Source organism: Callionymus lyra, chromosome 3 (genome assembly GCF_982586985.1).
Source record: "Callionymus lyra chromosome 3, fCalLyr1.hap1.1, whole genome shotgun sequence".
Lineage (NCBI taxonomy): Eukaryota > Metazoa > Chordata > Actinopteri > Syngnathiformes > Callionymidae > Callionymus > Callionymus lyra.
The window spans coordinates 17,680,861-17,695,642 of NC_141820.1; the positions used below are offsets into that span (position 1 = coordinate 17,680,861).

The 14,782-nt window shown below is 47.5% G+C and overlaps 1 protein-coding gene across 1 annotated transcript; it reads right to left on the reverse strand.

Annotated features, from left to right (window-relative positions):
* Window positions 1-5,369: 5,369 nt before the first annotated feature.
* grm8a (glutamate receptor, metabotropic 8a) lies at window positions 5,370-14,283 on the reverse strand. The gene is made up of 14 exons (XM_087786719.1): window positions 14,205-14,283; window positions 11,908-12,521; window positions 9,559-9,775; window positions 9,113-9,248; window positions 8,811-8,965; window positions 8,605-8,742; window positions 8,201-8,401; window positions 7,815-7,954; window positions 7,603-7,749; window positions 7,104-7,525; window positions 6,329-6,695; window positions 6,131-6,271; window positions 5,963-6,065; window positions 5,370-5,785 (listed from the first exon to the last, which is right to left on the reverse strand). Exons 2-14 carry the CDS (start codon window positions 12,403-12,405, stop codon window positions 5,736-5,738), a joined length of 2,715 nt encoding a protein of 904 aa, XP_087642845.1. The 5' UTR covers window positions 12,406-12,521; window positions 14,205-14,283; the 3' UTR covers window positions 5,370-5,735.
* Window positions 14,284-14,782: the final 499 nt, after the last annotated feature.

Sequence of the window (14,782 nt, forward strand, 5' to 3'; positions counted from 1 at the left end):
GTGTGTCTATATCGTGCACCATCATGACTTTATCGTGCACCAGTGTGAAGAGAGCAGAAAAGGGTTTACAAGTAAAAGTCCATTTGTGGGGTGATGGTGACAGAATGCAGTCAAAGCTCACAGTTTTGGACGTGAACTCGGGTGAGTCAAGAATCAAACACACAACTAGAGCTCGCTCACTTCCACGCTTGCAGTCGAGAGACGACACGAGGATCTGCTGCGTCAGCGTTTATATGATCTGACACTCTCACAGGAACCGGTCTGTCAGGCTTCACGTCAAAATACGCAAGTCAGCGACTCACTGAGCTGACACGTGGACGTCACTCACAGCTCCACAGTTGTCTTCTGACCATGCGACCTTGTTTCCAATCATATGGTGAGCCACACGCTCACTGTAGACAGCTAGTTGACCAGAACTGATTCACACACTTGGATCATTCACACACAGAATGCACACTCACGTATACACACACACACAGAACGCACACTGGCACACACAGGTGCACACACACACAAACACACACATACACACACACACACACAGGTCTGTGTTTTTGTCGATTCTATTCACACCTGTCGCTAAACTCACAGTGTGTTTGTTTGTCTCTGCAAGTGTGAGTTTGTGAATACTTTAGTGTGTGAAATCAAAAGCAGCAGGATGCCCTTGAGCAATTATGTTCGACCTGCATGTGTCACTAAGACAAATGTGTGTTTTGAGATCAACTCTGCCCGAAACTACATCAAGGTACACACATCTGCTGCAACATTATGACCAGCTGTGTTCCTAGTTCATCTGAACGAGCCACTGAAGACTAGAGACAACTACGCAGTCTCTCAGCTCACTGAAAGAGACTCTTGGTCTGTGCGTACAAATTTAATCTTTTGTACTTTAGCATTTATTGTGTAGTTTCTTTCATTTTAAATGTGTGAGACAAATGAAGTTGGTCTGTCTGTGTGTGTTTTTGCATGCAGAAAATGTCATGTATTGCAGTGTGTGTGTTGTGTGCTGCATGGTTGTTGTTTTGTGTCAATCGCCTCCTTCCTTTTTTTTTGTCATCTGAATATATGCATAATAGCACCACACACACACACACACACACACACACACACACACACACACACACACACACAAACATATGCTAATCTGACAGTGCCAGTCACAGCAACTCGCCCACACACTCAAAAAGCAGCCAAGTTTGTGAGTGTGTCTGTGTGTGTGTGTGTAGGTGTGTGTGTGCGTCTGTCTGTGTGTGTGAATGCCTCAGTGACAGATTCAAGCAACAAAATCCTCCAAAACTAAATCAGACGCACAACAAGTGATAGCAGCCTGTCACAAACACAAGTGTGAGCTCTCACAGCGACAATAACAACAACATCAGGAATGTTTATACACAAGGACAATGTCGAAGACACACTATCGCCATAGAAGTAGTGACAGCAACAACTGAAAATGATGACAACAAAAGGCAACAATAGGCAAAAATAAGCAAAAATATTCCAAACTCTAAACAACAGGTATAAGTTACTCATTCTCTATCACAGACACACACGCCTATTACCATTGACATGTATAATCAACATTATGTGTGTGTGAGTCAAAAAACACTTCAAAAGAACTTGGTCATTCGGGTCGGAATCTATAACTTTTGCTGACTCGTCAATAAACGATACGGTGTCGACTCAGCATCTTGACTCAATCGATGATGCTCTGATCCGCTTGATCAATCCTGCTGCAGGATACTTCCTGTCACGCTCAGTTGAATAGTCAAAACAATAAGCTATAACCTTATGATCACCTGTCAATCACAGCAGCCGCTCAGGTGGTCATAATCTTTTCTCAATGTGTTCTTGGTCACAGACCGAAGTTCGAGTCGTGCTGCAGTGAGATCGGGTGTAAACGAGCACATCTGCAGGTGGCGCCGCAGCAGGGCACGAGTTATTCTTCCAGAACATGACTCGACAACATCTTGAGTCCCAGCTGAGAAGAGGCGCTTGAGTGTCTCGTCAACATGGAAGCATCAGAGCAGATCCAACTATAGCTCGAGTCTAGCCTGGACTCATCAACTGTCCAACCCGGAGGGACTTTAATCCCGTCAGAGAATCTTCCTGATGTTCAGCAGAATCATATTAGAGAAAACACTCACTATGAGACTCAAGTCAAATTTAGACTGACATGCTAAAAAAAAGGCACACACTAAACAAGATAAGTTACACACTTTACAGATGTTACGACTTTAGATACACGTCCTAATCAACAACTCCAAAGACAGGTGACAACATTTATCTTGCACTCTTGGGTTGGCTTCCAAACACCACTCTCAGTGGTGATGTCATCAAGAGCCTTCAGTGGGACATATTTAAATGTCAAATGGCTTTATGACATCATCAAGTTCACCTGGAACATAAAGACTCTCCAGGTCATGTCTAGAGTTAGTCGGGCGTCTAGTCCAGACTGGAACTCGGTTGAGAGTGCAATACAAAATGTAGTTGTGAGGACCTCAGAGCGGTGGTGCTGGTCCTTCTTGAGACCCTCAGAGAGCAGACGCAGCAGGCGATGAGGGAGGACGAGTCCGGGCAGATCCAAGACCATCTTAGCGTTCAGCTAGAGAAACTAGTCCACTTGAGTCAGGAAGTCCACGACCAAATGAGGGACCTTCAGGAAACTGTCGGCTCTGAGATCGAGTCGTGTGTTGAGGACCTGAACTTGATCAGATCCCTGAAGGTGGAGCAGGTCTCTGTCTGTCAGAGGACTGAGGACCAACTCTTGGACCTGCTGGGAGACCAACAGCAGTCTAGTCTTACCAAACTGGAGAAGACTAGTTCCCAGGGTCAGGAACAAGTCCAGGTCCGTCCTGAACACCCACTCCGATATGTGCGTCTTCGACTTGCTCAGAGGAAATTCCACCAAGACAACCAGGCCCTGGCGAGAGGGTCAGTCTATCGCAGCATTATGGAGGACCTGGTGACCCTGAGGAGGACAACCGATGATGGGACTGTGTTCTTCCCTCGAGAACTAGAGACCACAGAGAGGGTTCACCAGCAGCTCCTGACAAGGACCACTCTTGTCTCTCAGCTGATGGAACAGATCAAAGAGTCATACTGGGACTTGAGCCAATGCTGTCGAGAGCTCCGACAGAAGAGTGACGCTGAACTCCAGTCCAGTGTAGAGACACTTGAGGAACTCCTGAGGCTGTCCAGGTCCATCGGGTCCAAGAAAGACAGTCTGCGCCTCAAAATGGAGGAGATCTCTGTTGATCAGCAAACTTTTAGAGTCAAACCACTCCGAAAACTAAAGACACAAAAGAAAAAAAAGACATCCACCGAGGTCCAGAAGCAGCCAAAAGTCCAGAGGTCTCTCTGGAAAAGATTCCTGCACTTCCTACTTCCAAACACAGAAGACAGGGACATAAGGACTTCCATGCTGAGACCTGTGGATCAGATTTCTGAAGTCTTGGCCTGTTAGGTCTAGAAGCTTTGCTATGATGTATGTCCTTTGAGGATGAGTGTAGAGTAAAAATGTGCTCTCATCTGGTTCAGTTCCAGGTTACTTCCAGAGTCCAATTCGGGCTGACCCAGAACAGAAACTCTAGAACCTTCTGAAATATTTGCTACAACTGTTAGACTGATGAACAGTGTTCCTGAGTATTACACAGGTTTCGTTTCTTATATTGTTGTCTCCTTCAAGAAGGCTGATGTAGTTTTATTCTTTTTTTAATTCCATCATATTAGCCCCCAGAAACAAATTTCCCTCCATTCCCAGTTAATTGAAAGACAATAAAAGATGCTTCAATCCTCGAGGTCTGAACTGATTGGAATGGTCGCTCAGAACAAGAGAGTCGGTACCTCAGCAGAAAACATTGTCGGTATCGACGGTACGAGATTTGATGGTCTTTCTCATTAACACACAATCTCACATAGAGAAACACATACACTCTCACAAAAACCATGACTGGCAAGCTATCTTTTCTTGACATTTTAACTATATTTGCATGCGGTTGTAGTCGTCTCTACGGGTGACACAGACACAGGCGCTAATTCAGCTAAAGTTAAAACAGCTGCCTGTTGTGCCTTAGAGCAGGACAAACCAACACCTTGGCTAGTAAGGGAACACCTGGACTTGAGTTGTGTACCAGATGCTAGATGAAGACAGACAAGAAAGCTGATCGTTGCTGGCGGTTGTTTCTCACAGTCGCCATCTAACACCTGTTTCTACTCTGAGTACCATCAATATGCTGAAGGTTGCAAATGTCATGTCATTCCTGCAACGTAGAGTGAGCATCACTGTAGCGTTGTATCGAAACTCAACCGAAGCTGCTCCTAGACCGCTCACACTGGAGAAACATCAATCTACAACAACACAACTGGTACCAACAAGACATGCACTTACCCAACCGACGCTAATGATGCCTGAACCAACCCAACGGACACCGACAAGAGCAGCACAAAGACAACTGGTCCCAAAAAGACCAGCACCAACACGACCAGCACAAACAAGACCTGCACAACAAAACAGGTACCAACAATACCAGCCGATAAGAACCAGCAACAAGAAGACCAGCGCCAACACAACCGGCACCTCATTAATTGTGATGTCCTCTGAAACACATGCAGAAATGTCTCGTCACTTCAGAGATTTTCACTTGTTGGTCCGACAGCTCAGCGATAACTAAAAGATCTGATCCTCCGTCACCATGGAAACAGTGAGCTCACGTAAGGTGCAGTGCTTTAGCAGCATTTGAGTGTGTGTTACAGAAAGTGAGAATGTGTTTGCATATACGTTAGAGAGTGTGTTTCAGTGTGAGAGTAAATGTGTCTGTTTTATGAGTGAGAGTTAATATGTAAGTGTGTGTGAGAGAGTTTATATGTATGTGTGTGTCAGCGTAAGAGTGAATACTGTACGTGTGTGTGAGAGAGTGAATGTGTGACAGAGTGAGAGTGAATATGTGTGTGTCAGCGTGAGAGTGAATATGTGTGTGTATGTGTGGAAGTTAATCTCTATTTGTGTGTGTCAGAGTGAATGTGTATGTGTGCGAGTGTGTCAATGTAAGAGTGAATATGTGTGTGTATGTGTGAAGGTTAATCTGTGTTTGTGTGTGTCAGTGTATGAGTGAATGTGTATGTATGTGTGATAGTGTGTGAGTGCCAGTGTGAGAGTGAATGTGTGTGTGTATGTGCGATAGACATGTGCGCGTGGAGACGACCATGACCTCCATGGCGTAGATAACTTATGGATGGTGAGAGTTGGATGAATGGATGAATGAGCAAGTTTTGTCCAGTGACACAGAGCAGCAGTGTCGCCCTCTGTTGGCAGTGAGCAGCAACAAGCGTGACGTTTGTGAAACATTCCTTTATTATAAATAAATCTTCGGTATAAAAGTAACATGCGGTTACCATGACGACTGGAGACATGGTGCACGAGCGTCGCACAGACAGGAACGAAGAACCGCCACGACCACAGAATACAATGACAAACAGCTTTGATCGTGCCACTCATCGCACGCTTCCGAACTTTTTAATCTCTTTTTGCCCTTTTTTTTTTTATTCTGACTGGCGTTTGCCAAGTCTCTGCCCAGTCAATCTTGACATCGGCTGCGGCGGCGGGAAAAAGCAGGCACGCCGACCGCCGCTCCGACCATCGGAAGTTTGATGCGGAACAACACTTAATGTCTCATGCTTGGATTCCAGCGGCGCCACCTGCTGGTCGGCCTGTACGCTGACACATCTGTCTTGACGCTTCAGATGCCGTGGTTACTGTAGCTGACGTACGTTGTTTTCGTGGATGACGCTGCATAAAGGAGAGATAGGGGAGACAATGAAAGGAAGACAGGAAGTTACACAATCGGTTATGTACGTGACCTTGCTAATCCAGTAGTCAGCATGTTATCAGAACTATTGTGCCAAATGTACTGGCATTCACTTGAAGGGTAACCCTTAGAAAAACAGTTAATAATGGAGGACTCACTGTTCGTCTCCATGCTCTCGCACAGCTCCGTCTTCACCTCCCCGTTGGGTCGCTCATTCTTCGGTCCCAGTTTCCCCGTCATGGCGGCCGCGGTCACAAGGGCCTGGAGTATCGAACAGCACCATTACATGTGGAAAAAGGAACATGAGGTTGACTCATTTGTCTGACCTTGAAGCTTTTCTTTCGCTTGGGGACGTTCTGCTCGGGGTGGACGAGAATGACGTAGACCTTCGGCACATAGAGCATCCCGAGGGAGACAGAGGCGGATAGGCTGAGGGACACGGTCAGCGTGGTGGTCTGGATGTACATCTGCAAGAAACCTCTTAGTCTCCTCCACTGCAGCTGACGAACCTCGAGTGGACCTACCCGCTCTGCTGACTGTGACGTGCCGAAGAAGATGGGGATGAAGGCAAGCCAGACGATGCAGGTCGTGTACATGGTGAAGCCGATGGGTTTGGCCTCGTTGAAGGTCTCGGGTACGCCGCGAGTCTTGATGGCGTAGACAGTGCACGTCACCATCAACAGGATGGAGTAGCCGAGCGAGCAGATGAGCGACAGGTCCGAGATGTCGCACTTGAGGACGCCTCGAGCCGACCGGGGGTCTTGTGTCCTCTGCTCACCGTAATCCACCACCGTGTGTGGTGGGTCGACAGCGAACCAGACGAAGACGCCGAAGAGCTGAACGGATATGAGCGTGAAGGTGATGACCAGCTGGGACGCCGGCGAAATGAACCTGCAGCAGAAACAGGATGAAGAAACCAAAATCCAGATTATGTTCGAGCAGAAAAAAGATTAACCATTGTTGTCTCTGGGTCAAGATAAATGACCTCCACCACTGCCCACGTATTTCTGGAAACTGTACTAATTTGAATAACCTTGACAGTCACAGTAACAACAAATAATTTGGAATCTTGCACCTTAATGGAAATTAAGATAGATTAGACTAGACATTAAATTGGAAACTGAAATGTTCTGCAGGTGAAGTTGAGGATTATTCTGTTTAACAAGTTTATCAAGTGAAATAGATAGACTAATTTAGAATAATCTGCCAGTGAAAATGATTAACTAATCCAGAATAACATGACAGGGAATAAGACTATCTATTACTGATTAAAGTGCCAGTCAGCAGATTAGCTCTCACCGGGGAGCAGTCACAGACTTCTTTCCCTGCTCAAAGATGCGATGGATACGGTTGGTCTTGGTGAGCAGCGCAGCGTAGCTGAAGGTCATGCCGAGGCCGAGGAAGATCCTCCTGAAGGAGCACACGCCCACGTCCGGAGTGGAGATCATCAGGAACGTTATGGCGTAGCAGAGGAAAATCCCCGTCAGTAGCACGTAGCTCATCTCGCGTCCTGAGGCGCGCACAATCGGTGTATCGTTGTAGCGCACAAAGGTGACGATGACGAAAGTGGTGGCGACGATGCCAAGCATGGCGATAAAGACTGGGAAGACCGCCCATGGCGATGCCCACTCCAGCGTTACGATCGGGATGAGAACGCAGCCAGTCCGGTTCACATTGGGTCGCATCTCATAGGGGCAGAGTTCACACGAGAACTCAGACAACTGGAAGTAAAGGAATAGCGTAAGCATGACACTATGGACACGTGATATCCAGCTCATCAGAGTGTTTGTCTTCGGACCTGGAAGTGGTAGCCCTCGCAGCGCTCACAGTGCCAGCAGCACGGGACTCCTTTCACCACCTTCTTTCGCTCGCCGGGACGACACGGGACACTGCATACAGATTTCGGCAGCCTCAAATCGCCGGTCCTCCAGCGCAATGCCTCCATCTGAAAATAGACAGGAGGTGATGTCAGAGAAGGCGTAGGGGTCAAAGGGGTTGAGGGCCACTGACCTTCAAGTTCAGCTGGTTGGTCCAGGACCCTATGACTCGATACTCTGCTGTTGACCTATTAGTGGTCTGGTACTGGAAGATGTCGTACCGGCCCGGAGCGTCTCCATTCTCGTTGAAGACCACCGGCGTCCCGGCACTGCCTATATAAAAAAAAAACATTTGCTATTGTGTTCCTCCACATGTGTAATCTCCGATTTACCCAGTTTATACTTCTACTTCTGGGAGCATATCACTATAATACTAAAAGACAGATATTCCAACTGATATACCTAGCATTAGCACATTAGCTTGTTCATTGCCTCGCCAATATTACCTGATATTTAGCGGTTAATATGAATTAATCAAACTGTTGGAATGATAACCGGACCCTTCTTCATGTGACTCACCATTGAAGGTGACGGCTCGGATGTAGCTGAGCAGCTCTTTCCCGTCAATGTTAGCCATGCGCGGGCACAACCCTGGGTAGCCGTAGCAGAGTTGACGGTGCATGTCGTGCAGTGCGTGAGCCATTGCATAAACGGCGTCCATAACAAATTGGACCTTCCCTTCCTGCTCATAGTTCGAGTCTCGACCGACCTTCTCCAAACCTGACGACACAATTATTTGATTATTGTTTAAATCTTCCTTATTTTTTTTACACAGTCTAATCAAGAGCTCACTCTTTAAGTGACTCTTTTAGATCCACTCGCTTAAATAGTCTCTCAAACATCTGTCACAGTGTAGAGATCAAGGAGCCGGATAATTTTGACTCAAAAGTGTATTCCACACCTCTTCAGTGTGAGACTCTCACCTGTGCACTTTTTAAGGCTGCCGACTCGTTTCCCTGTCATCCCAAGTTTGCAGTTGAAGTTTTCCTCCCAGAACTCGGCAAACCAGACGTTCCTGCGGTTGTTGGACAGAGAGCGACTACGGAAGTATCGGTCGAACGCTGCGAAAAGAGAGGACAGACGGACATCAGCAGCCTCGCAGAAGAGAGAGTCCGTGTCTGACGCTGACCCTCAACCGACGCTCTTTTGGGCAGGATTGTGATGGCGCCCTCTGCCACTCGCTCCTGACCGATGACCGGAGAGATCTTTGCCCCCCAGCTGTCCGAGCCCACCCACAGGAAGTGTCCAGTCTGGTTGTTCCTCCTCGCTGCATCCAGAACCCGTCTGAAAAAAAATAGCACGGTTGCATTTATAAGCATCATCGCCGACCCCTCCGGCGACCGAACAGAGCAGTCCTGACATGAACGACTTAAGAGGCCCCGGTACCGACCCGGTCCACTCGAGTCAGGCATTGTGTCGTGATCCACATACCGGATGTCGTCCTCGTTTGCAAACATGATGACGGCGCGAGCGTTGGACGTCTCCAGCAACCGTCGGATGATCTTGTCAAACTCTCCGGCTCGAGGCTCTCGGGGAATCTTCAGTGACTGAGCGATACAAACACCACCTGACGAAGAAGCAACTATGACTTGTTTGTATAGATTAGTCATGTGATCTAGATCGAATGGGAGATAGACTCCGGTTCAATCTCAGGTCAAATCATGTAGATTGTCAGATGGACTCTTAGATTGACTCAGAACTACTAAGAACGACTCAAATTGACCCTCAAATCAACGTAGTTTTTCGACTCTCGGATCGACTCTCGGATCAACTCACAGATCGGCTCTCAACGACTCTAGATCTAATCTCAGATCATCTCCCAGAACAACTCACAAATGGACTCTTTGAACAACTCAGGCCGACTTCCGTGTTCCTACCGGTCTCTCTGGAGATCTGGACAAAGGCTTCGACGCCGCTCTCGCCGTAGTTGCCCTCAGACGCCAGCGTGCTCACGTAAGTCCACTGCATAGCCGTGACAATGTCCATCATGGTCTGGGCCTGATAGGAGTCCGGCGGAACCACTCGAGAAAAGAAGTCATAACGAGTGTTGTCGCTGAGCTCGGGAGCCGTCGACGCATAGCTGACCTGAGGAATCTGGAGACACAATAACAATTATTCCTGAACGATACACTTACTAAAGATGGACACATAAGGCACACACTCAACTCACACAAAAACACACACTGAGGCAAACGCATCAATATATTAAAGAGCCTCACCCTTTAAACGGTCCTGTGAGGAATATTGAGTTCAGGTGTGACACGCTCACCTATAAGCCCAGTGTGTGTGCGACTGTTTGGATGTGCGAGTGTGTGTGTGTAGAGGATATGAGGAATCTTGCACAAGATTCTTAATGAGAGTCGCAGTGACAAAAGAGCCAGAAGGTGTTGACCGAGGGTAGATGAGTGTTTCTATCTCGGTCATATCGGACTCTAATTATTTCTCTTGTTTTCTCATGTTCTCGTCTATTTACCAATGTTTTTGTTGATAGCGTCAATGTTGTTTTTGTTGACATACATGTTATTATCCTTCCTGTCGTGGCTGCCAACACTGGCTTCTCCACAGCGTTTCCCCTCAGTGACTGCTGTGAGCCAACTGACCACTCTCTCCACACACACACACACACACACACACACACACACACGCAGACACACGCAGACACACTAACACACACACACACACACACACACACACACACACACACACACACACACACACACACACACACACACAGACACACAGACACACTAACACACACACAGTGGAGCCGGATGCCTGTGGGTGTGAGTGTGTCCGTTTGCGAGCGGAAGTGTGTGTGAGACATCATTATAAAACTCATTATCAACACTCATCTCTATGATCGTTGTCGGAGAATATAAACAAGCGAAAACAAGTCGATGCATCTTAATGTCTCGAGATGACTCAGTTACACAGCAGACGACCTGCAGTACCGACACTGTCCACCAGGACACCCACGGTGTCTTGTGCTGAAAGTCTCAAGAATGAAGAGTCGTGACGACGACCTGTAACTTAGCTAGCATTAGTTTGATAAATTTGTTGTGCAAGCTAGCTTTGATGCTTAAGTCAGCGTAGCTTCAGCACGTTTGTCATCGTAAGTGAGATATTATAAAGTAGGTAAGTAATAAGCGTAGTGGATTGTATAATGGAAAGATACGTTTTAGCCACTTTCAGTGCATTAGTTAGCATCAGTGTGCTAACGAGTTATATCTTGTTTTAGTTTTTCATTATTTATTAATGTTGTTGTTTATATGCGCACCGTATATTTGATCATTTATTGGACTGTGAACTAGCTGCTGTGAAAACTTGAATTACCCCACTGGGGGACAAATAATCTTATCTTATCTTATCCCCGATGCGTGCTAATGCATCGGGGATAAGATAAGATAAGATAAGATAATTTATTATTATCACATACGTTAGCTAGTTTCAGTGTGTGATGCTAAAAAAATCATGTCGACGTCACGAATTGTTGCTTTTCTCTCGAAGAATGAGGATACCATCGCGTCATCATCTGACGTTCTATCTATCCGTCTACGGTATTATCCGTCTTCCACCTGGAAGACTCTCACATCTTCCTCCTCCTAATCATCCCCAGCTTCTGTGTGCGTCGACACTCCCTCGAGACGATGCTCCGTCAGATAACTCGCTCCTCTTCAGATCACAGACACGGACGATGAAAGTGAATCTTCAAAAGAGACAATGACAAAGAGCACAGCGCCCCCTGCAGCCCTTTATGTTTCCGTTCCAGTGGGGGTTGGGGGCGGGGGGGGTGTTCCTTATATACACATTCAGCATGAGAGTATACACACACACACATGCACACACACACGATCAGAGCAGCAAACATGTGTATTTTCTGAATAGGCTAATTCGACAGGAGCACATCGCCCACTCCACATCATCTTAGAGTGTGTGTGTGTGTAGGTGTGTGTGTGTGAGTGTGTGCTAATCTCACTATTTCACAGTGGGACACATTCTGCATTATTGATGAGGCAGCAGGAAGATTAAAATACTATTGACTGTCACACGATATAGATCTCCATCATGGCAGAGGAACATGCAGCCACAACAACCATTGACCAGACAAACACACACACACTAAGACACACCATCCATCGTCTCTGTGGCGATTCCCCATAGTGGTGGCGATAAGTCGCTCGGCCAGTAAGCTTGGGAACTCAAAATGTCAAAAGAAAGGCTCTAACCTTGAAGAGGCGGAGGATGTTGGCCACCATGATGGACACGGAACTGGCCGCCGCTCCAATGACTCCCACGATTTTGTCAGGTTTGGTGAAGATCGGCACGTCACCGTTAGCGCACCGCACGTCGGACCCGTCCCTCTCTATCAGAGCCTGGACAAAGGTGAGCGACTGTTCCAAGGCGTAGGTGTCCCGGGAGCAGGTGTCAAGGATACGGGCCCCAAGAGTGATGTTGGGAAGAAGGTCCGGGTCCTTGTTGATCAGGTCGATGGCGAACATCATGGCCTCCAGGCGGTGGATGCCTTTCTCCTTTTTCAGATCGCCACACGGGGTTCCACGGTCACCCCTCGAGTGGACTGGAAAAAGTCCGCCCAGGACGATGTCCCCGTCCAGGCGGATGGAGTGGGCGTACTCAGGCGCCACCTGCAGGTCAATGGGGATCCTCTGGTTGGCGAGGACAGGAAGTATCCAGTTGGTCAGAAGCAGGAAGCAGCGAGTCGCCATGATGAGTCAGTGTTTGAGGTGTCGAGAACTTTACATGCTGGTGTCCTGATGACCCCATAGGACCTCCAGTCCACCCAAGCACGAGTTCCTTGTTAGAGTCCCATAATCACAGACCGCTGGAGAACAGAGGGTGGGCAAGAGAAATCAAATGAATTAAACCGGAGGAGGAAATGGAAAAGGCAAAATAGGGTAAAAGAGAATGTGAATTTAGGCGGAACAGAAATAATATTAGTAGGTAACAGAAGAGGACAAAGAGTAGGAAACAGGGGAGACATAGAAAAAGTAGGAAAAATAAGAACAAATGGAAAATCAATTGTAGGAAACGGAAATATGAGTTGGAAACAGAAGAGAACAGAGATATAAGAGGAAACGGATGAAAAAAAAACAAGAAACAGAAGAGGAAAAAGTAAGGAAATGGAGTAGGAAATGGAAGAGGAAACAGAGTAGGAAACAGAACAGGAAAACAGAAATAATAGAATGAATTAGAAGAGGATATAGAGTATGAAAGAGATGAAGAACTGTAGGGGGAACGTAGGAATAAGGAAACAGAAAAGGAAAAAGAAAACATTATGTAGCAGAGGGGAAAACAGCGTAGGCAACAAAGGAAAAAATTAGGAAACAGAACAGGAAACATAGAAAATATATAAGGAAAGTAGGGAGTATATATATATGGAAACAGAAAATAGGAGAGGAAACAGTGGTAAAATTGATAAGGAAACAGAGGACGAGACAGAGGAAGAATTAGGTGTGTACAGAAAAGGGAAACAAAGCTCAGAAGTCAACTGTTCTCAGGCTACTGATCTTTTATGAATGTGATTAACTTTAAGTCGGTGAGTCAGGGCGTCTGTCTTCTGGCTCAGCTCTCCTTCCTACTCTAGTAACTGAAGACCTTGCTCATGGTTCCTCCATGACAGTCCCTGAGTTACTTCATTTAGTCATAATGTTCTCACACTGTTCCAGTTTTTGTGCGAAAACTTGAACACTCTCTCTGGACCTGGATCGTTTGAAGTTGCCTCGACAGGCAGGACTCCTCGACTGTAAGTTCTCACGTCTCCACAGAGGAGCAGGCGAATCAGAGCGAGGCGTCTGAGCAGCGGCATGAAGCCCCCGAGCTTATTAAGACTTTCATTTACACGCCGTCGTCTCTCCACAGCTCCCCCGTCTCCCCGCGACCTTCTGTGACACCAGAGGAGGGGGAAGGGGGTGGTGGTCCCTTCAGTCGCTTCCTGTCTGCACGAAAATCTTGGCTTTTTTTTTTTGCTGTCGTGTCAGCCAGTACATTACAATAACTGTCACCCTTTTTTGCCATCATAGGCTCAGCTGCAGTGGTCAGTACCTGTGAGAGAAGACTCAGAACGGTCTCTCAGTGTTTTTGAGTGGGTTTGTCAAAACAGTCAGCTGACTTGTTAGCATCAAACTCACGCCATCACTCATCACATCTGTCATGAACACAGTTTCACATCAACGACTCTGACGTCACAGCATTGTAGCGTCAGCCAGTCAGTGGAACAGATGATGACGTGCACACGCGTCAAAACGATTACTTATGTTACAACAAACCAACTTTTTCAAACAGAATACCGATGTTCTCAAAGTACCAGGGGTCGGGTCTGGTGGGTCAGACACCTGCTCCATCCTTCCGACCCTCGGGAGAAGTTTTACACGTGAATCTGTGGCGGGTTCTGATCAACCCCGACATCTGGACGCCTCTGCAGCGCTAACTATGGTTTGCAGGCGCGTGACTGAGAGAGAGCACGACATTGTTCCACATGCGCGAAAAAACTGACGAGGGAACGTACCTGCTCTCCCAGGATCCCCCGCTGAGACAAAGTGCGGAGACGAACCTCCTGGACGGGCGAGTGGTGGAGGAATATGAGCGATGATCAATCAGAGTGAGATTCTAGCAGCCCTCCCGCCCCTCTCTCTCTCACACACACACACACACACACACACACACACTCCACCCACAGACCCGAACGAGAGGGTTCCAGCTCCGTCACAGCACGAGTGGGAAAAACCGCCGCGCTCACAGGTGATCAACACAAAAAGCGGACACACGCACGAACACACGCGCACAGTCTGTCAACCATCAATGGGAACACACACCTGAGTTGTCTCCTCCGCGCCTTGTGCACACACCGCTCCGTTGCGCGCCGCCGCTCGGTGCAGAGGGACAGCGCGTCACTGTGCGGCAAAAACGCTCCGCTGCGCGAAACATCGCGGGCGGATCAATGCGCAGGCGCGTTCGATTACGATCAACTTTATCAACGGCCGGTGACGTCATTAAATCCTACCGTTTTGCCGCCACCCTGAAAAAGTCACGTGAGCGGGGGACTTCATACATATAGTAGACTCGCGGCCGCGGTACTCCTGGACC

Coding starts and splice junctions, on each gene's coding strand:
- grm8a (XM_087786719.1), bottom strand. CDS start 12,405: ATGGCGACTCGCTGCTTCCTGCTTCTGACCAACTGGATACTTCCTGTC. Junction 6,696..7,103: donor AAGTCTGTGACTGCTCCCCG/GTGAGAGCTAAT, acceptor TTTCTGCTGCAG/GTTCATTTCGCCGGCGTCCC. Junction 5,786..5,962: donor CGAGAGCATGGAGACGAACA/GTGAGTCCTCCA, acceptor TCCTTTATGCAG/CGTCATCCACGAAAACAACG.